General features: G+C 44.8%; 1 protein-coding gene across 1 annotated transcript in view; it reads right to left on the bottom strand.

Moving 5' to 3' along the window:
- The window catches only part of VWA8 (von Willebrand factor A domain containing 8), a 1,423,713-nt gene that overhangs the window by 990,481 nt on the left and 409,873 nt on the right, over window positions 1–23,359 (bottom strand). Inside the window, exons 10-12 of the mRNA XM_069205432.1 lie at window positions 16,690–16,821; window positions 6,167–6,301; window positions 6,012–6,089 (exon numbers count right to left, since the gene is read on the bottom strand). Coding sequence (XP_069061533.1) covers window positions 6,012–6,089; window positions 6,167–6,301; window positions 16,690–16,821 — 345 coding nt within the window. The remainder of the gene's footprint in view (window positions 1–6,011; window positions 6,090–6,166; window positions 6,302–16,689; window positions 16,822–23,359) is intronic.

The raw sequence follows: 23,359 nt of genomic DNA, 5'->3' as shown, positions 1-23,359 counted from the left end.
CACCAACTGTGCATTAATATGGTAAAATGTTGCAGTTCCACAAACAAAAATGTTACAAAGTAACAGAAACAAATGAAACATTGAGAAGCAGTCACACTTATGATACAGATCGGAGACTAGCCACAGCTATCCAGGCCCAAAGTGCAGACTGGAGTATTCCCCTGGGAGATGAAACATGCCATCTTTCTATATGCTGATGATCTTCTCCTGTACATTTGGGCTATACAGTTGGCTCCAGATATACTAGACCGGACACTCAACAAATTTGCTGCCTTTTCTGGTCTATGGCTTAGCTGGACCAAGTCATGTCTACCCGTTTTCTCCTTCAGACCCCAACCCTACTTTTGTCCTTAGCGGTGTCTCTGTATTAAGGCAACTCAACATGTTTCACTACCTGGAGGGTCAGAGAGTACCATTAACCAACTGACTTGTTAGATGGTAGCTTTGTGAGAGTGACAACAGCTATAAGATCCAAGATGTCCTTCTGAAGCACATTCTCTCTGTCTGTTATCGGTCACAAAGCGCTACTCAAAATGGCGGTCATCCCTCGACTACTATACTTTTTCACTAACTTGCCCATATATCACACCACCCTTCTTCTGCTATTTTGAGGAAACAATGAGGGAGTTAATTTGGAACAAAGCCCACTGTAGAGTCGCACTATCAAACTATATTTACCTTGCAGGCTTGCAGTACCGAAGATGGAACAGTATTATCTTGCCTTTCAGAGCCAATGGGTGGTTAAGTGGATAGTGGGGTTAGAATTCTCAGACACTGCCACCCTATCACCGGCTTGGACCCTCTCAGAGCTACTGGAGTTGCTGCTTCTTGGAATCGCATATTGGTGCTATCGTTGAAGCCTGTACCTCACACAAACTACTAACCCATATGCACCAGCGCTATGCCTGATAGGCACACCTCGGGGTAGTAAAATCACCTCATCCATGGAGCTCTCAGCTTAGCTAGGTGCTGGCTTTCATACCCTAGGGGACTTATTTTGAGATGGTGCACTAGTTCCTTATGACACAGTAATGGAAGAAGAGTGCCTACCTGTAAGGAAATGGTTCTCTGTTGCAATTACCCCCCACTTTTTGCCTGATACTGATGCTGACTTGACTGAGAAGTGTGCTGGGACCCTGCTAACCAGGCCCCAGCACGAGTGTTCTTTCACCTAAAATGTACCATTGTCTCCACAATTGGCACAACCCTGGCATCCAGGTAAGTCCCTTGTAACTGGTACCCCTGGTACCAAGGGCCCTGATGCCAGGGAAGGTCTCTAAGGGCTGCAGCATGTCTTATGCCACCCTAGGGACCCCTCACTCAGCACAGACACACTGCTTGCCAGCTTGTGTGTGCTGGTGGGGAGAAAATGACTAAGTCGACATGGCACTCCCCTCAGGGTGCCATGCCAACCTCACACTGCCTGTGGCATAGGTAAGTCACCCCTCTAGCAGGCCTTACAGTCCTAAGGCAGGGTGCACTATACCACAGGTGAGGGCATGTGTGCATGAGCACTATGCCCCTACAGTGTCTAAGCAAAACCTTAGACATTGTAAGTGCAGGGTAGCCATAAGAGTATATGGTCTGGGAGTTTGTCAAAAACGAACTCCACAGCTCCATAATGGCTACACTGAATACTGGGAAGTTTGGTATCAAACTTCTCAGAATAATAAACCCACACTGATTCCAGTGTTGGATTTATTAAAACATGCACACAGAGGGCATCTTGGACATGCCACCTGTATTTTACCCAATTGTTCAGTGCAGGACTGACTGGTCTGTGCTAGCCTGCTGCTGAGAGACGAGTTTCGGACCCCATGTGGTGAGGGTCTTTGTGCTCTCTGAGGAAAGAAACAAAAGCCTGCTCTGGGTGGAGGTGCTTAACACCTCCCCCCTGCAGGAACTGTAACACCTAGCAGTGAGCCTCAAAGGCTCAGGCTTCGTGTTACAATGCCCCAGGGCACTCCAGCTAGTGGAGATGCCCACCCCCTGGACACAGCCCCCACTTTTGGCGTCAAGTCCTGAGGAGATAATGAGAAAAACAAGGAGGAGTCACCCACCAGTCAGGACAGCCCCTAAGGTGCCCTGAGCTGAGGTGACCCCTGCCTTTAGAAATCCTCCATCTTGATTTTGGAGGATTCCCGGAATAGGGATTTGCCCCCCTCCCCTCAGGGAGGAGGCACAAAGAGGGTGTAGCCACTCTCAAGGACAGTAGCCTTTGGCTACTGCCCTCCCAGACCTAAACACCCCCCTAAATTCAGTATTTAGGGGCTCCCCAGAACCTAGGAAACTAGATTCCTGCAACCTAAGACGAAGAAGGACTGCTGAGCTGAAAAACCTGCAGAGAAGACGGAGACACCAACTGCTTTGGCCCCAGCTCTACCGGCCTGTCTCCCCACTTCAAAAGAACTGCTCCAGCGACGCGTTCCACAGGGTCCAGCAACCTCTGAAGCCTTAGAGGACTTCCCTGCATCTAAAAGGACCAAGAACTCCTGAGGACAGCGGCTCTGCTCCAAGGAAGAAGCCTCTTTGCAACAAAGAAGCAACTTTGAAAGAACACACGTTTCCCGCCGGAAGCGTGAGACTTTGCACTCTGCACCCGACGCCCCCGGCTCGACTTGTGGAGAAACAACGCTACAAGGAGGACTCCCCGGCGACTGCGAGCCTGTGAGTAGCCAGAGTTGACCCCCCTGAGCCCCCACAGCGACGCCTGCAGAGGGAATCCAGAGGCTCCTCTTGACCGCGACTGCCTGCTTCAAAGACCCAACGCCTGGTAAGGACACTGCACCCACAGCCCGCAGGACCTGAAGGATCCAACCTCCAGTGCAGGAGCGACCCCCAGGTGGCCCTCTCCCTTGCCCAGGTGGTGGCTAACCCGAGGAGCCCCCCCCCTTGCCTGCCTGCATCGCTGAAGAGACCCCTAGGTCTCCCATTGAACTACATTGCAAACCTGACGCCTGTTTGCACACTGCACCGGCCGCCCCGTGCCGCTGAGGGTGTACTTTTTGTGCTGACTTGTGTCCCCCCCAGTGCCCTACAAAACCCCCCTGGTCTGCCCTCCGAAGACGCGGGTACTTACCTGCTGGCAGACTGGAACCGGGGCACCCCCTTCTCCATTGAAACCTATGCGTTTTGGGCACCACTTTGACCTCTGCACCTGACCGGCCCTGAGCTGCTAGTGTGGTAACTTTGGGGTTGCTCTGAACCCTCAACGGTGGGCTACCTTGGACCCAACTTTGAACCCTGTAGGTGGTTTACTTACCTGCAAAACTAACAAACACTTACCTCTCCCAGGAACTGTTAAAAATTGCAGTGTCCAGTTTTAAAATAGCTTATTGCCATTTGTGTGAAAACTGTATATGCTATTTTGCTAATTCAAAGTTCCTAAAGTGACCTAAGTGAAATACCTTTCATTTAAAGTATTACTTGTAAATCCTGAACTTGTGGTTCTTAAAATAAACGAAGAAAATATATTTTTCTATACAAAAACCTATTGGCCTGGAATTGTCTTTGAGTGTGTTTTCCTCATTTATTGCCTGTGTGTGTACAACAAATGCTTAACACTACCCTCTGATAAACCTACTGCTCGACCACACTACCACAAAACAGAGCATTAGAATTATCTCTTTTTGCCACTATCTTACCTCAAAGGGGAACCCTTGGACTCTCTGCGTGCTATTTCTTACGTTGAAATAGTACATACAGAGCCAACTTCCTACACTACCTCTGTGCCTATTTCCCCTACACACTTCATTATTGACGCCACTGGGTGACAAATGTGGAGACATCACAAGGGAGCCCCAAACGCACCTCACTGTCCAATATCTCCACAGTATGGGGTCAGGCAGGCACCTCACAAGGTAGTTTAACTTCACTGTGCCAACACACCGCAATATCAATTATACCCCTGAGGCAACACAGGGAGGACGAACTGGCCCGTCCATGCACAGATAAAGAATGGCTGCCATACTAGAAAGCCCTGACTGGTTCCCTCACAACACTCACTTCCACCCCATTCAATACTACATTACCCAGAGAGCTTACCTCAACCCTGCTAAGGTAAACCAATACTTTCATTGTGCTGATTCCCACAGCCCCAAATGTCATTTATTAAGTGCCAATCTCCTACACGTTATGGGCCCATCCACGTCTTACTGCTGCAACATCACAACCCAAATGACACCCTGAACATGACACGCAGACCTGAACACGTGGGAGACATGCATATTGGGTCTTTTCCACAGAAGTAAGAGACAGAAGGTCACATTCCTCTTTCGCAATCTGGGTCTGCTGGCAGCTAAACGCTTAATCACAAGACCCTGGAAATCATCTCAGCCCCACTCCCTTGTGGCTTGGAGACAATCTCTTCTGGTGTGGGCCCAAGCAGAGTATTGCGCTGCACAAAGAAGACACTTTAGAGCTACACAAGATCTCTATAGCTGCCAACCGGGATACCATATTGCATGACTTCCAGCACAAGCCCCATACAGACTTAGATTACCCGGATGCTGTGGAGGGTTTGGGTGGGGAGTAAGTAACATCCTAATTTAACGCTCCACAGATCTTACCACAGTTGCTCCTTATCCAATTTAACGTGTGTTGCATTCACTGATTAGACTTGTCCACATCAATGATTCACTTGGGGGATTGGGGAAATAAGGAGAAGGCTGGGGAGACCCAAGTTGGTGTGGTTTGTCCCTTTTCCCTTTTTTTTTTTTGAAGATTCTGTTAAAGATTTGTTTTATTTGTCAACGCCACCTGGGGAAGGTCCCACAGAAGGAAACCTGCAAACACTTAGTAACAGCACCATGAATCAAGACCCACAGGTCCACTGTTCTTTGAATGTGACCCAATACCTGTTTACGGTTATAAGAGACATTCATAAATACGATGTCCTCTATGCTCTAATGCAGCCTTTGCATGTAATACATATATTACTGATATATACATGGTAATGCGACTTGTATTGGCATTTAAATCCATTATCCATGTTTATGCTGAATTTTCTACTTGCTTAAAAATAATAATAAAACAGGTTCGAACAAAAGATACAGGCCCTCATTAGGAGTTCACCGAACTCATCCCACTGGAAGACCACCAGTGCGGCCCTTAATTCGAGCAGTGGAATGCGCAACTGGGCTGTGCATAGGGGGCCCTGCACTGCCCATGCCAAATGCCTGGGCAGTGCAGGGGCTCAGAGGGGGCCCCCCGAGTCTCACATTTCGTCAACCTTTCCCTGGTGGTGTAAACCGCCATGAAAAGGCTGGTGGAAGGGGACTCATAATCCCCAGGGTGGTGCTGCATGCAGCGCCACCCTGAAGGATTACAAATGCTGAGACCGCCAGGCTGCCAGCTGGCGTCAGCCTGGCGGTGGTGGCGTTTCGAACATGGCGGCTCCGCCATGTTCATAATATGGCAGGCGGACCGCCACTACCATGGCGGTCCACTGACCACCGTGAGTCTGGTGGTTCCAGGACCACCAGACTCATAATGAGGGCCACAGTTTGGTGACCTTCCTTGCAGCGGAATTAATAGGAAGAGTCAGTACAACTTAGAATGGTGTCCCACATACACCACAGTTGGGGAGCGTTCAAGGAAAAAGCACAAGACTGAGCTACTGCATCCTGTATGTATCCAAGCATGTGCCCCAGAGTTAGTTAAATAATATCTGGCAGGTGGGTTACATTAGGCAAATCCTGACATCCTCAGCCTCTTTGAATAAAACTTCATTGCCACCGTAAATGAGTGCCTACTGGCCATCTACAGATAATACTATACATCTGTGGAAGCATGTTTGTGTTCTACTCCTTATGGCACAAGAGTCTTGTATCCAGCAAAGGTTGCTGTCTGCAATGCTGTAAAGCCTCATATGGTTAATAACAATGTGTTACTATAATCTCAGACTGAGCCCTCTATTTAATCATTATTTAAATTTACGAGTAAATCACAGCATAATTCCAAGAGTGCCATCCTTTCACAACCATCCAATAGCTACTCCATACAATAGGTACCTGGTACAGCATAATGGGTTCTATTTCGTATCGTAGCATGTCAGCAAACTCCTTGGCAATGACAGTTTTTCCACAACCCTGTAAAAAGAGAAATACATTGAAGGGACGCAGAGAAGATAGGAACATGTACTTTACTGCTCATGTATCCTTCTTACCTTTCCTCCAATCAAGCACATATCCTTAACCATATGGGACTGCACCATTTCAGCTAACAGCTGTTCATGACTGACGGTCTTGATGAAAGTTGTTGACCTTGAATTTGGCCGTAGTGGCCTAGTTCCAACCGGGACCTGCAACATAACAGAAACGTAACCATCATTTCCACAATCTCCAACCTTTCCAAGAGCAAAGTTTTAAAATAAATTATTTAATTTTACTAGGATACTCCGAAGTGTGATCTCATTCTTCACTAAAACAAAATCATAGCCCGATCAAATGCACAACCAAAATGGACATATATGGTTACACATTGAGTGTCCATTAGCATAGAAAAGTGCCTGTAATTGGTTAATATAGGCATTTTACCCATCATTACCTGGAATGAAACTAAAAGTAAACTTGTCTGTGTCACAAGATTGCCTCTTGTATGTGATGGTCTGCCATATTTTCTATTCAATAGTGCCAAACATGATTAAATAAATCAGACAAAGAGTAGGGAGTTCACTCGATGTATTCAAATACTTTATGCAGAAGTGAATGTTTTCATTTTCTAGTCAGCGGATTTAATTTTTAAGGTATAGCACTATCTATGAATGCCTGTGAATTTTTTTAATTCAACAGTTGCTTCATACTCGATTCCTAGTTTGATGTATTTCATTTATTCACTCACTCATTCTGTATGAAAGCGCATATATTTTTTAAGTCAGTGATTGACCTGTGACTTTCTTCATTTGCCCATAATCTGTCCTTCAACCCTACTTACGATACCTCAAATTGAGTATTCACACTTTATTTTGTCTTCGTCACACTCACAAATTCAACAAAACTTGCAAGCTTGGGGAAACAGTGCTTGTTTCCAAAAAACAAAATGGCATATGCATGGGTTATTTTTTTTTTAAGTTAATAAATGTACTGTCCACTAAATGCATTTTCTTCTTTTTCTGCAGATTTTCCACACCTCTGTGTGCCCACTTTGTTCCCCAGAACTGTTAACTAAGTATACACTTTTCTGTGTGAATCTTTTTTTAAATACTTTAAAGACACACAATTCATGTGCTTTGATGAACTTGTGAATGTTAAGATCACAAGTAAATATATGACAATGTAAAAATGTGTTAAAATGTAAAACAAAGTAATGTCCCAAAAATGTTTACAATTACATGAATAGCCAGACCGAAAACTTGGGTTGATGATAATTATATGTTATGACATTGTCAGGCAGGTTTCAGAAAGAAAAAAAATCATAGACCAGGTATTTAGGTTCCATTTGCTGCAGGACGTTTTCAGGAAATAACTGCTGTATCTGTTGTTTGTGGTTCTTCAGCCCGCCTTTCACAATGTCCCCAGTCAACTGCTTTAGAGACGCCTACATTCTTTAGGAATTCCATGTGGTGCCTTAAATATTATGGTAGGGTTACATTGAGAAATTTCACCATAGTCCACTGAGGATCTGCTGGGGAAATCATAAAGCATTTCCCTGTGAACCAAGGCGTGTTTGCCAGTTTTATTGTTTCTTGAATCCACTCATCTTTTCTTTGTATATTATCCAGGTGGAACAGGAGGTGAGCTCATGCAACAGTCCTGCCCCAGTGTTTGGAGGGTCTAAAATTGCAACTCTTTTGTGCAAACAACAGTCTATTGGCCTTAAAGATGCCATGTGAACAGAAAAACCTACTGATCAAATGTAATGAGTTTGTGACTCAAAAGGACTAGTCAGCAACAGTACTAACCTAACTAGATGATTTTTAGACCACACAAGGCTACGAAGAGTAACTTTAACTCATACAGCTCACTGGTTAGACCCAGTGCATGACTTCCTGTCACTGGAGCAGCGGGATATCGTCTGACCTTAATGGAAAAAAAAACTATTGATGTCACAGAACCTCCCTGCACAAAGCATGGGTGAACCTCCACGCTTTTCGAAGGAGTGAAGCAGATGAGTGACATCCCCTGCTCTCGAGGTTTATAAGGAGCCGTTTTAGAATGCTTCACTCCATAGAGCAGAAATCTGGGGCTAACCTAATGTAACACCATTATCCTAATGTAAGAATAGTTTTCAAAAACAGTTCGGTACTACCACTTAGACCTCCCAGCACCTACCTCCATAGTTTTTGGACTCTGGCATTAAGGATGCTGTGGCTAGGTAGACTAGGACAGCTCCTGTACTTGGTCAGCATATGAGGGATGCCTGAATCAAGCCTCTGTAGGGAAGCCCTGCATTACATTTGCACTCCACAGGTCCCCCGGCTGGTTCAGGGATGTTTGTGCTTTTTTCAGGGCAGATAAGTCTGCCTGTTTGTGGTCTTCTCTGAGTATATTACCACAGGAACAGCATCTGAGGTCAAGTCCATGTATAACTTATGGTTATAAAAGAAACTATCTGCAAAAATCCTTCATGGGAACCTGGCCAAAGCTTTTCACCTCGGGAATATGTACCCAAATTTGAACTCTATTTGAACAAGATTGAACCTGTGTTGGCAGCACTCTTGTAAGTTAAATGTTGGCCAGGCACCTTACCTTTGAAACGTTTAACCTGTAACCATGGCCACTGGAATTATGCAGCAGGGGAACACCAAATTATGTGGCAGGGATCACTATATTATGTGTCAAGAAAAGGCCAATTATGCAGCGTAATGCAGCACATTTTGCAGTAGGAGTAATTCATTATTTTGACATTTCTATACATGCTAACACTTTTACATTTTTATACATGTTAAAATTATCTGAGCAAATCTTTCACCTTGTTCGACTAGTTATATAAAGGTGACCAGTCAATATTTAAGAAAGGCCTTCCAATGCATGGCAGCACGTCTCCACTTCTTTTAATGACTTTATGATCCATATAGGCTAAAAACTATATTTTTTAAATCTGCAGATTATGCATCAAATGAAAGATTATGTGGCAAATTTAATATTATGCGTAAAATGCAGATGTAGCAAATAATATAATTCCAGTGGCCGTGCCTATAACTAGGGTGGTTCAACTGGCCAGGGAAAGCATTGTCTAAATTAACCCGACTAGATGGAAATAAAGATGCAATTTCTGTTCTTCTGCCTTATATATACCATACCTGAGGCCAAACTGCTCTGGGATTTGCTGAGGAATTTGGGTATTCTGAAGTTAAAGTTGGCACCAGGCTTCGTGAAAACAGACGCCTCAATATCTGTGAAATTTTCAGCAAATTTTCAGAAACTATACTTTAAGTATGATATTGACTGGGAGCTAAGAAGATCTCTTCACAGTCTGACCTCAAGGCAATACAGAAAGCGTGAAGTACCAAATGTATCTGAAGTTTATGACCAGTTTGTGTTCAGGGTCTCCTACTCAGTGGAAAATATTAACGAAGGTTATTGACTGACCTATTCATGCAGTTTGAAGGATGGTTGTATTTGAAAGAGAACAATATATGCCATCAATGTAGACCAGACTTTGGGGTCGAGTAAGACTTTGGCGGACAGAAAAGCCTGTACGCCGAAGTCCAGATGGGCAGGTTTCCGCCAGTGCGGCAGCCTCCCCGTGGGCCTCATTATAAGTTTCCCGGTAGGTCAGCGAAATAGAGTTTCTGCCCGCTGGCTCAGCAGCAAACAGCCTACAGCATTATTGCCAGCTCATAATAGAGCCAGCAGCAATGCTGTAGTGCGTAGGGTGCACTAGTGCCCGTCGCGATGTTCACTGTCTTCAAAGCAGACAGTGGATATCTCAACGGGGCTGGCCACGGAGGCCCCTGCACTGCCCATGCCAAGTGCATGGGAAGGGGCACCCTTGGCCCCCCTGTGCCCCGACTCTGCCAGCTGTTTCATGGTGGTGCTACCGTCATGAAAGCGCTGGGGGAGAGGGGAGTCGTAACCACAGGGGCAGCGCTGCTAGCAGCACTGCTCTGGTGGATTAGGGCCACCAGCACTGCCAGTCTGTTCTGTGGCGGAATACTGGCGGTACGACTGAGGCGTAATGTGGCTGTCGGACCGCCACACTGTAACTCGTAATGAGGCCCTTTGTGTATGTCAACAAAATAGTTTGTACATAGGGCAGTATTAATGGCGTGGGTGTGAGCAGCTAATCATTAGTGACCAGTTTCAGGAGGCATTAGGTTTTTTATCATTACCTCACTTTACCTGTGGTTTGTTTGGCAAACTAAAGTAAGTTGTGTCCTTGCCTATTTTGATTTTTGATGATATACTTCATTCACCTCTCATGTACACAGAAGGCGCTGGCCACTGGGCCACTATCCAACATCCCACACAGACAACCCCTTACCGCAGAACCATAGTACCAGAGATTTGCTATGGGTGTAACATTTGGGATAGAGGAGTACCTCTTGTGTCCAGTGAGGATAAGGATGTTATTAGATGAGCAGATATTTGTACCGAAAAGTGAGAAAATGAATGTCTCATTTTTGTCATGGGGTCGAAAGCTCTTCAATTCCTAGTCAGGTGTAATAAGCACTATATAAATGCAATTATGATGTATTACAATCCTCATGAAATAAGGACTGGGTTGTGGAACAGTCCTTTTTCCTCAAACCCTAACAGGGACGAGGTGACTATTTACATCCCGCCCTTATTTTGTTGCTTTATTTAAATGCTGCTAGGAATTTCTTCTACAACATGTCTCTAGAATCCTCTCCTTTTTTAGACTTAGAAAACAAGTTAAGTGCTATTCTAAGAGGAAGGAACACCCTTATTATTTGTGGACTGTAACAATTAAAAGAAGGACTTATATAATAGAAATGACTGCAAAACATTGTGAAATTATAGTTGACGTGTGGTTATTCGATGCAGCATATACACAATGATTCAAACAAATGTTACACAATATGAACAAGTTTGTTTCCTCCCTTTCTAGTTACAGGCAAACACTGCATTTAACTAAATGTAGAGTTCTTTTGCTTAACCCGCCACAGAACCTCGCAGCATAATGATCATGGATTCAGCCCCCCCCAACGTAGAGCATGCGCAGGAGGTTTGTGTCCCTCCTGCATAGGGGGACTCTGGCCCTACAGACAGCTCTGCCCTGCCAATGACTCAGTACCCCTGATCAGCATATGGGAGACACAGAATGGTCAAAGGTCATATTACACACAGGTCCTTGAAGCTGGAACAGAAGTGTGCATCAGTTTTCCTGCATTCCTGGCACTGTTGTATTACACAAGGGGTTGTGGATGCTTATACACTCCTTCTATAATAGAGATAGCACTGGTGTTAACCCAAGGGGCAATTCCATCTTTTGCATGGGAATGTGTCCCACGCAAATAAGAGAACTACTATGGCTAGGCAAGCACACTGTTTTATGGACACAGGTTCAGAGGCAAAGAGGCTCAGGGAGCCCCCACGGGCACCCTTTTGAAGGGAGGAGTGATATCCAATGGAACCCCAAACATACCCCTGCAGGCGGGTTCAGTTCCTGAGTGCATCTGTCTGCATGGGAATCTGTGCCCCTCCCCCCTTTTAAAGTGCAATCAGATGACACCAGCACAGTGAACAATGGAGGGGCTGCTTTAAACAGCTGCTCTGTTTTTTATTAATGCACTGCCCCTAGAGCAGGCATGAGTTCACAGGTGCAGCCGTTTGATTGTAACAGGTGCATTGTTCCTGTTTGAGCCCAGTGCACCTGCATACCTGTGTGCAGTGCTGCAAACATGGACACTGCGCCCGTTACATAATATGGGCACAGGAGACAATGTATCCAGATGGTCAGTTAAGTACACTACATAACTCAGTTTCTGGCAAGGAGATAAGGGTATTATGATTACAGATGGGAGGCATCCACAGTTCCCTTTCATTCGTCCATCCAACCACATCCATGTATTTACTCTCTCCATAAATATCTCAACCCTACATGCAATATTTAGATATATGTGGGACCACAGGACATGCACATGAAACTACGCGTCCTTCAAGTTCAAGAACAACATCCAGTCATCTGAATTGAGGGTAGCAAGGTTCTGAGCCAAGGTCAACATCTTGAACTTTTCATTCTGAAGGAAGATGTTCATAAACAGAAAGTCTAACATCAGTCTGAGCGTTCTGTCCTTTCGGGACACTAAAATGTACTGGGAGTAACACCCCTTGCCACTCTCCACTTTCAGAACGATCTCTTTGGTCCCTTGGGTCAGCAGTGATTGAACTTCATGGGCAATAATGGGGTCAAGATCTGACAAACTCTGACCAAGATTAACAGGAGGAGGAGTGGATTCCAAAGGGAGTGAGAGTGTAAGTATAGTGAAAAACCTACACCACTCACTGGGTAAATAATCTACATGCCAGCAGGACAGGAACAAATAAATTCTGCCTACTACGGGTCTTGCATGACCATGGAAGAGGGAATCAAAGTAGCTTGGCTGCAGTCACAACAGGTAAGGAAAAAGGACTGCTATCCTTGAAGGTGATCACTGCAACTAAATGCTGTGCAGTCACAAAAAGTCGGTAAAGACTGTTGCCTGGGCTGCCAGGGCTAGCTTTCGCGAAATGTGAGATGACATGTTACTTACCTTTGGTAACATGCTTTCTGTTGGACACTATCTAACCGCAGATTCCTCACCTTCAGAATATCCCCAAACATCAGAGCGATCTTGAAAATGTAAAACAACTTTGCTCCTGCATGCCAGTAGGTGGCGTTCTGTTGCTCCATGCTGTCTTCAGCCTTCGTTCTGCTACATAAGTGAAAGGTGGGGCTGCATATATAACCGCACGCTAAGCATGTTGACGTCATTTTCTTTCTTGACTCTATCTGTGGCCTTGGATGTGAAGCTCAACAATAATCAGATGTATCAGTGTGCAGATTCCTACACTGGGACATTCTTAGATTGAAAATGAAACCATTCCACAGAACAGGGAGGTGGTAGGGTGATGAAGAATCTGCAACTAGATAAGAGTATCCACCAGAAAGAGTGTTACCGAAGGTAAGTAACTTGTTCTTTAGATTGATACTTCAAACCACAGATTCCTCACCTTTAGAACAAATACCAAAGTAGTACCTCCTAAAGTGGTTGATGTATTGAGTATTTTATATTCAAATTCCTGCAGGTCCATGCAGGCGAAATGCCCTTCCCATCGGACTGGGCTGTCAATGCCAGCCGCTGCCCCTTCTTTGGGGCTTAGGGGCCACGCCCTCCCACCTTTTGCCCCTCAATAAGAGTGGCTGAGCAAAGGTAAGGCTGACAGACAATCTTTATTTTCAGGTCAGGCTGTCAGGAGTTAGACATGTGCTATTTGCACAGGCTCCCGGCTGCCGGAGCTGAACTTTGCTGGGCTGAAGAAGTCTCAGCCCTGTGGGCGTGACCTCTTCAGTCTAGCAAAGGTGCCTTGAGGCCCTTCCCCCGATGTGGAGAGGGAACGTCACTGATTGCTTTGGAGCTGGGTGCTTCGGTTTTAAGCCCTGAAGCACCCAGGGCCGAATGTCAATCAGGACACCTCGTCACAGAGTGGGTGGGGTCAGCAGTGTAACTGACCCTATGCCACTCTTTGATGAGTTGGGACTGCTGCCATTCCTCATTGGCTGCCCTTAGGTTAGTCAATGAGGGAAGGCAGCAGTCCCAACCCTCCTGGGACCTCCGAGGCAGAGCTGAAGGTAAGAGTGTGTGTGTGTTTTTAAATGAATGTTTGCTGAGTGCATATGTTTGAATGTTTGAATATTTGATCATTAGTGTGGTGAATGGGTATGTGCGCGCGAGTGTGTTTGAATAAATGAGTGTCATGCGTGCATGTGTGTCCTGCCCACCCCCTCCCTCCTAAAACTACCGCCCGCCACTGGTCAAGGCAGTGGCACTTTGTGAACGTATACACAGAAGAAGAGTTGCAGTGCCCGAAGGACTGGTCTGACAGGTTGGTGTACGGGTAGTTTTTATGGCTGCTTGTGAGCCTGTTTTATGGTCTGCTGAGCTGGATTTTACTGTTTATTTTCTTGATATTAAAACAAACGCTGCCTGCAGCAAGTTTAACTCCATGCTGTATAACACACCTTCCAAAACACTTTTACAGAATGCACTTCCAAGCTCAAAACTGCCCCAACTTGCAAATACGGACCCCTTTTGAAGCTAATTCACTAATGGGGCCCATTTTTGTTTTGCTGCCTGGGCCTATTTTCAGTCCCCTGTTCGACCCTGCACAGATGTCCACATAGATGTCAAGTACAGGCATTACATGTGACAACGGAGTGGTAACAGCCATAGCCTTGGTGGAATGAGCCCTTAGTTCTTTCTGAGGCTTTCTGGCCGGTGCATAAGAAATCTTAATGCATAAGAACTATCCACCTTCACAGAGTCCATTTCTGCACTACCTTGCCTTTCTTTGTCCTAGAGAACCCCCCAAAAAACTGCCTATCTACCTGATGGTCATTGGTGCAATAGATGTAAAAGCTTAAGACTCTTTTCGGGTCCATCCAATGGGATCTCTCCTCCTCTTTTAGGGGTTGAGGTGGGGCAGAGACCTTTAGGAGAGTGATGGACTGACCAGGTGAAAAGAAGCTACAGCCTTTGGTAAAAAGGTCACACTGGTCCTCAAAACCACTTTATCCAAAACAAAGGTGGTGTAAGGCAGCTACATCGAGAGAGCTTGTACCTCACACATGCAACAAGCCAAAGTTACCTTAACTAGAAACACAATCTTCAGGGCCAGGCTACGTGACGGACAGCTGTACATTGGTCCAATGGTGGGAGGAAGGTGAGGCCCAAAATAAGATCCTACTGTGGCATCACAAAGTACTAGAAACTAAACATATATTGCAAAGCTTTGAGACAGGATGGACAAATAATCTCTAACGGTGTGCAATGCAAGTCCTTGCTGGATCAGAGATAAAACAAACAACAAGGCACCTAACAGTTGTGCCTGTAACGGGTCCATTTTGGGGGTGACCCACCAGGCCAAAATATAAATTCAAAATATTCCTTGTAAAATGTTTGTGCAAAAAGATTCATTATCACGTTGTACAAACAACCCCACGATAAATAATAAAGAGCTAAACAAAACCTAAGTAATTTCTGCCTTTGGTGGAAGTAACAGTTATAATCACATGATTTAAAAACACTAGATTGTTGAAGAGAGTTTTCAGCAAATCTGAAATTAACCCTTAAATCAAGGTGTTAGTCAAATACCAATCTGCTAGGGAAATTTCCCATCACAGGTGCGTTCTCTGTAATTATATCATACACCAATGTGTATGCTATATCAGCTTTTCAGGGCAAAAAGTCTGCTTGCCTAGAGGACTAGTGCTTAAGAAAAGACAGAGCATGTGAAACTATCAAAGAAAAAAGCATAGTAGTATTCTCTATAAACCATTTGCCAGTTCATCTCATGAACACTTATCTTCAACAGGACAGGAGCATAATGTATGAAAGGGCCTTGGGAACCTTGCTGGCAACTGGAGGGCACATATACAGACAATACCAGCCCACCTATCTAACCACTCACTACTAACCAGAGGGGCCTGCAAAGACTGGCATGATCTGCCAAACATTACTGGTCACTCCCTCCAAGGGCAAATTAAGCCAGAAGCATGTTAATCAACCTCTTTCATGAATTTGTACTCCCCATTGCCTTCTAATCCTGCCCTGTGGGGTCAACAATAAAACTTTAGATCACTAAGAGGCATTTAACATCACTTCCTTTTTCATATATCTCCTCTCCGCACTTTTCTTACATCTCACACAATCCACTTTCACAGGGATACCATCCTAATATATCTACTTAAGATCTCTACTCTGAGTATGGCTGTGGCCCATTCTGTCATTATCTCCAGAGTGAACAGGTCCTGAGGATCAAACATGCCACTCTCAGAGAGTGAGGGCTTCCATCCTGAAAAAACACAGATTCAGCACATTTTGGTTAGGAGTATCTATGTGTTAAAATATTAGATTAGAAGGAATACTCCATTGCTTGACCCTTGTTTACCCCAAAGTAATGTTGTACTTGAGGACTCAAACAAAGTCACCGTGCAGGCCCCAGATAGTCACATACCTGCACACCAGTATGCTATTATCACAGATGAATGTTTGCAACAAAGTTTATCTTGGTAAATCTCATTAAATGACATCTCATAATGGCAATAAAATAAAAAAGAACTGCAATGCCATCTATCCGGGCAGATGCTCGATTCCCACACTGTTCTTCTCCACACCTGTTACCTCCCCCAAATCCACAAGATGACGAAGTGGAGCCACAGCCAGCAGAGGAAATGGAATTGAAAAAATAAAGCAAAATTACTAACACAATAAAGGGACATACATAGCTACTCAGTGCTGCTAGCATACAACAAACTATACAAATGCATGTCTATCTCTCACACTTCCTCATCCATCACACAGCATGACATGATAGGATAACTGCACCACGGTGGTCACCACACATGACAGAAAAAGCAGAAACAATACACCTTTCACTACATACCCACACTGTTATCTGTGTGGATATGAGCCACATCCACATGAGGTAGTAATCACCACATAAATGCTTTGATTCAATCCCATCATATCTTAAAACAGAGATGCCACACTACAAAAGTGTTTAAAAATGAAAATATTGTTACCTGGATTGAATTTGCTTTGTCAGCAATTTGGACTTTCACAGCTGCCTGCAGGATGTCACTATCAGGTTGTCTTTCAACATGCAAAATCTTGTGCGGAACAGTAGAAGTGCCAGTATCCTGGAGTTCAAACCTCTAAAAAAAAGAAGACAACAAATAGCAATATTTTGTTCCTTTGGGGTTGTTACAATTCCAAAGCCAAACTCTATTCTAAAAGGATAGAGTGCACTGAATAACAAAGTATGCAATAAGGCGGTTTCACATCTTCCTCGGTCGTTTTCACAATCTATAAAGTGGGGAAGACTCCATGCCAGTCACTCAGGATAAGCTCGATTGCAAATTCCGGGCCTGGCCAAAGAGGAAGCAATTATTTAATTAGTGTGAACTAACCACCTAGCAAGGATACTTTTATTTTTATTTTATCACCCTAGAGTAATGAGGTGCTGCGGGCACACGAAATCAATGAATAAGCTAAATCAAATGCATCACTAATACATTTAAAATGAACAGAAAAGTAAGAAAAAATGGGGAGCAAAGTCAGAAAGCCCATACAGAAAGCTGGCAAACAAAAGGTACCCGAGAGAAGGGGTAAGCCAGCTAGGAGATTTGAGTCGAAAAAGGAAAACGTCAAAGTCTTGTAAAAGAGAAGCTGCGTTCTGGCTGGTCTGACCTTGGTGGGCAACCAATTTCAGAAGAAGGAAGGGGCTGCCGGGAAGGCCAGCTTGTTTAATCCGTGCATTTTAACTGACAACTGCAGCATAATATATTACGCACAATGCCAGGTATGTGACAACATAAAAAGGGGAAGGTGTAGGATCAATCTCCACATAAAACCATGCCACAGAAAGACTCAAGTTAACCAAAAGGGATACAGAAAGAAATAGGCCACTGTAGCTTAAACTCGAGAAAAAAGTAATTGTCTTTTCAAAAATGTAATCGTGACTCGCCTTCACTGTGTAATTATTTTGCTTATACTTTAGTTTTTACTTGAATCTTGCGTTTTTGGCCCCACAATCTGAAACAGGGTACATTACCATGTAACAATGCTAATGAACATTTTCACACACACACAAATTGCCACATGATTGAGGAAAACAACTACACATGCATCAGATTTCAACAGCCTGTTTTTTCGCCCATCAACCCGTTACCCCCTAATGGTCTAGATGTAACTAGTGTCTAGCCATTATGGAGCTTGGTGAAAGCGCCTCAGAATACGATCATAGGTTGGAGGATTGTTGATGTGCCTCCAAGAAAAGGGCAGTCAGTATTAATCAGTAAACAGGTAACAATAATCCCAGTAAGGCGACAGGAGCCATTCTGCACCTGAATCATTAGGATGGCGTATCCCTGTCTCTTGGCCTATTGCACTGGCTGCAGGTAAAGTGCAAGGTGTAGTTCAAAGTTCTGTATTTACTGCATCTTGTTCTTCACAATCAAGGGCACAGGTAGCTTTCAACACTGATAGCTCAGGCCACTCCAACTGGTCAAACCTTTGGCCCCTACATTCAATGCCAATGAGGAGGCAGATCTTAGGATTTAAAGAGGTCTATCCTTCCATTGGTACATAAGTACATTGGGAAATGGAAAAAGCCAAACCCATTGAAAATCATTCCACTTCTGGGAAGAAATAATTTAATGCACAATAAAAGCTATTTCAGTTACACACTAGCCAACGAAACAAGGCTCTGAAACAGCTTTGGATGGCCCAGGGCTTACTGTTCATTAAAATACATACTTAGTGAGAAGAAAACATGCTTCCACAGTCACAATAAATGGAGTCTGTTCTAGCAGCATACAGCTAGCAGATGTTTTATTTTCTTAGATTACACAACCATCCATGATGAACAGTTGGTAATGCCTACCAATGGCAATGAATTATAAGATAAGACACAATGTTGGAGGTAAACTTTAAACACTGTGCAATTTAATGCATTGCATCACGCAGGTTCACTCCATACATACCTCATAAACAACATTCATTATCTGTGCTAACCCTAGCAACTAATTGATTACTTTTTAATTTAGTAACATCTTAAGACACTTCAAAACGAGAGAAGAATTCAATGAATCTTAAATACCACTGTTAGTTCAAATAGAGATGAAATTAAACTTACAGGAGTTAAAGATGTAGTCTTGGTCGGTTTCCGGACGAGCTGTGGGAGCTCCCGTCATGCTCCGCGGCTAGCCTCAGACGCAGAGAGAGCGTGTGTTGGAGTGAGACACGCTGTGGGCTCCGCATTCTTGTTCTCCGGGCACAGCGGCTTCCAGGACGCAGAAGTCAGCATACGCCAGGGAGCCTCTCCGCATTTAATTGCCACAGCCAGACAAGGTTGAACGACTGACTGCGGGGGCATAGCACAGCGGCAAGCGGGTCGCCAAGATTCACACGCGCCGGGGAGGCACCTGAAACTAATTGTTCCGGCCAGACTGGCTGAACACCTGATTACAGAGCTGTTGGCCGCCCTCTGCTTCGCAGATGCAGATTCAAGCGCCGTTTTTGCTGGAGTAGCCTTGGAGCCGAGGGTGGAACCAGCTGATAACTGATTTCATTTCTACAACCTCTCAGCTCTTGCAACAGCTCTTGGACAGCTCGCTGGCAAGGGAGAGACCAGCGCGACATACGGAGGTGAGGTAGAGGCCTAAAAAATTGAAAAACAAAAAAACAAAAAACGGGGAGATTGGACTGAAAAGGCCGCTTTTCATTTTGTGAGGATTCCTACTCAATGCTATTATATTATATTATATTGGGGGACTTCGACTGTCAGGCTTGGTCAGTGTGCCAGGGGGGTCTCTTGTTTAGAGAGCTATCTTCCCAAAACACATCAGTGGTTGTTATGGCCCCGTTAGTTCCGGTTTGCATTTAGCCATATCCGGACGCAGTCACACTTTGAGGGTTAAGACAGACTATTGTTTTCTCTCCCTGTGAGGGAACTATTAGAGTGGAAGTCACTTTCTCAAAGCACTGGTCTTTAGACTGACCCCTGGTATGATCTGCCGGCCTTTCTCGGCGCTTCATTGACAACTTAATCGCACCTGAAGGACCAGGATAGGAGCGTTTCTGGCAGGACACGGCTACTCCGTGATCTTGGATGATGCAGCGTTCTCCACATCATGCATTGGGCGCAGGTTGCTCTGCCGCCAGGGCTCCTAGAACAACACATACTGGCAAAACAAAACGCCCTGTGCCTTCGGATAATCATATAGACAAGGCTCCATCTTTAGAACCTCCCCTACTGTCTTCCATAGATTTAACCTCTAATTCTACTTCGCCCCTTCCTCATAATCTATCACCCTCCGTGACTAACTTGGCAAGCCTTCTCCTCAGCTCTGACTGTCCATCTGATGAATTAAGGGCTTTGCCATCCGACTCGGATCCCAGTACGGGATCATTTGGTAAAGGCTCTCCACTGCTCACTCAGTCGACCCCTAGCTGGAACTCTGAGACCTCCTGAGGTCAGGTGACGGACACTGACTCTGCCTCCAAGCCACTCTATCCCTTGTTTGGGGCAGGGAAAAGTCAGAAAGAGTGTACCCCTTCACTGATTAACGGCTGCACCTCTGCCCCTCAGGTAGACAGCTCTGCTTCTCTTCCATTGCACAAGTCAATCAGTAGGCGCAGGGGAGACACAGTAGCTGGGCCTTCCCCTCATGTTGCTACTCCTGTTGAGTCAAAATGGGGCTCTGTCTCAGGAGCTGAAAGATACGGCAAGCACTGACACCCCCAGGAAGGCTTACTCCTGCAGATACTAAGGGAATTAAAAACTCTGAAAGTTTCTCAAGACGACGCAAATTAGAGAACAGAATCACAATTGAACTTAATCTGTAGTAATATCCAGCAACTGAACTCGTGAATTACGGATATCGAGCAGCGAGTTTCTGACCTTGAGGACGTCCGTGGGACTGTAGAACCATCCCTGGCAAAGTGTCAGGCCGACTTGTTAGATCTACAGATTCAGCTCAACGACACCAAAAATCGTTCACGTAGATCTAATTTGAGATTCACAGGAGTCCCTGAAGGCCGTGAAAATGGCCAGACAGTCACAGATCTGGTCACTGTCTTATTCAACGTCATGTTCTATTAGAACCAATGGACAAGCATTCGGATCTCAATATCATGCGGGCCCATCGGGTCCCTGCAGTACAGCCACCAAACTCTAAATACCCTTGCACTATTCTAGTGAATTTTGGCGATTTTCGCATTAAAGAACAGATTCTTCAACAAGCAATTAAGATTCCAGATTCCCGGTGACTATGCGTTAAAGATTTTCTCAGATATGTCGGTGGCAGCAGCGCATCGGAGAAGAGAATTGAAAGGGATGATTCCGGCATTTCAAAAGGCGGGGGCTCAGGTTGGACTTGTGCAGCAATCCAAACTTAAAGTGTTTTTTCAGGGTCATTCGAATTTTATTCAGACAGTGGATGCTGCTAAATCCTTGCTACATGTAATTCAAAACTCTGAGCAGTCAGGTCGAACAAGGGGGGGCGGGGCCAGGGTTGAAAAAACTTAATAAGAGAATGGCAGGGCGACCTATTGGACTATGAGGATGATGATACTGTAAGAAAATGCAGGTTTTTCTCGATAGCGCCCACAACGCATGTCCAGGTTATTTGCACTTTAGTCTCTCTAGTCTGTGGCTTAGGGTGCTATGTCAAGGCACCAGGCTAGGGAAGGATGGAGGCGGGTGGGTGAAGCCTCAGGCTGCCTGGGCGGGAGGGCTCCAGGTGTGGGCCACTGAGGGTGAAGGAGGGGGGGAAGAGGGGTGGGGATGGATTTGGGGGGAGAGGTATTGACACCAGGATCCGTTTTTGCCACTTTAGAGTGTTGTTATGTCTAGGATAGTGTATTTTACTCCAGAGTGTGGGTGATGTTATTCAGACTAAGCCAAGGTGCAAATCAATTACAAAATCTTCTCTTCCATTAAGAATACTCTCCTGGAATGTTAATGAATTAAATAACCATAGGAAAAGGTCTGTAATTGAGGAAAGGGTAACTGCTTTAAATCCCTCAGTTATACTTCTTCAGGAGACTCATATTCCGGTTAATAAAGTTCCGGATTTCCACATGTTTAAAAAAATGGCTGATTTTAAAGAAGCCGCTGCAGCAGCTCACAGAGGTGGGGCGTTTTTTTTAAGCCAGAGCCCTCAATGCACAGCCACTGGATTTTGTTTCTGACCCTGACGGGCGATAGTGTTGAGTCCAGTGTTTAATTGCCAAAGAAAGATTTGTCTTTGTTAGCTTTTATGCCCCTCTGTTAGATGACCCAGCCCCCTATGTAGGCTTGTTTCACTCTCTCTTGCAATTAACAGGCAATATTATTATTGGAGGTCATTTTAATTTCCTTCAGGATCCAGTTTTAGATACCACGGTTTGGGGTAAGAAACAACACAAACCCAATGTTGCAAAAATCTTTAAAGACTATGTTAAGGTTTTGATGCTTTGTGATCCCTGGAGAACGAACGCTCCTGATGTGAGGGAATATACTTGTATTTCAGCTTAAAAGCTCCTCTCGCATCAATTGTTTTCTGATATCAGAAACATTGTGTTATAGAACTCAGTCAGTCCAGCATTCTGGTCTTTCAGACCATGCCTCCCTGGTCCTGGAAGTGTCTCTCTATTCCACAACTCCTACAATTCAGACCAGAAGGTGTTTTTTTAATCTCCAGCTTCTTTAGGATGAGGGGTGGCCACACATCTCTCAGGCTGAAATATGGGATTTTTTCAAACGGAATCAGGGATCTTCAACTCCAGCTGTAGTATGGGATTCATTTAAGGCCTTTTTTAGGAGCTGGGTAATTGCCAAAGAGGCAGCTGATAAATTGTTTCTGAGACAACAAATTACTACACTGGAAGAGGCAGTTCAAAAGTGTTTAGTTGCCTATCTACATGCTCCCTCGGATACTAATAGGCAGTCTTTTGAAGCTGCTAAGGAGGCATTGGCTGATAACTTTTTTAAGAAGGTGGATATAGAATATCGGACTTATAAACAAAAGGTCTACGAAGAGAGTAACTTTACAGGAAGATTTTTGGCATGGCAAGCTTGAGAGCGTATTGCTGGTAATATCATACACACTCCAAGATGTCCTGTCACCGGGTTAGACCCACTGACCCCCGAGCCGTCGATAAAATTATGCTGGAGCATTATAGACAAATTTATAGTTATGTCCCAATTATCGATCCCAGGACTATTGAGAAATCCATGAGGGACCTGGATATCCCCAGTCTCTCAGACGAAGACTGTGAAGTGCTGTCACAGCCATTTACGAAGCCAGAACTCCTAGACGTTGTTAAGAACCTTTTCACAGGGACAGCCTGTGGACCAGGTGGCTTCCCGGCTGAGTTTTATAAGGTTTTTATAAAGGCATTCACCATGGATTTTTTGGTCTTAATTAATGGCCTTCTGAGGGGCGAGCAGATTCCTAAGACCTGGCATTCAGGAAACGTGGTTAGCTTTCCTAAGAAAAACAAGGACAGGGAGGACCCTAATGCATGTCGTCCAATTTCATTGTTAAACACAGATTATAAAATGATCACAAAACTTTTGGCCAATAGGCTTAATGGGGTAGTTAATAAACTGGTACATCCAGATCAAAATGGGTTTATAGCTGGCCGGCAACTGGCACTTCTCCTATCAATCTGCTTCCTGAATTAAGAGGGTGTGTGTATGCCAAT

This window comes from Pleurodeles waltl, chromosome 8, assembly GCF_031143425.1.
Source record: "Pleurodeles waltl isolate 20211129_DDA chromosome 8, aPleWal1.hap1.20221129, whole genome shotgun sequence".
NCBI classification, from domain to species: Eukaryota; Metazoa; Chordata; class Amphibia; order Caudata; family Salamandridae; genus Pleurodeles; species Pleurodeles waltl.
The sequence above is the reverse complement of the archived record's forward strand: the minus strand, read 5'-3'. Positions and strand labels throughout refer to the sequence as shown.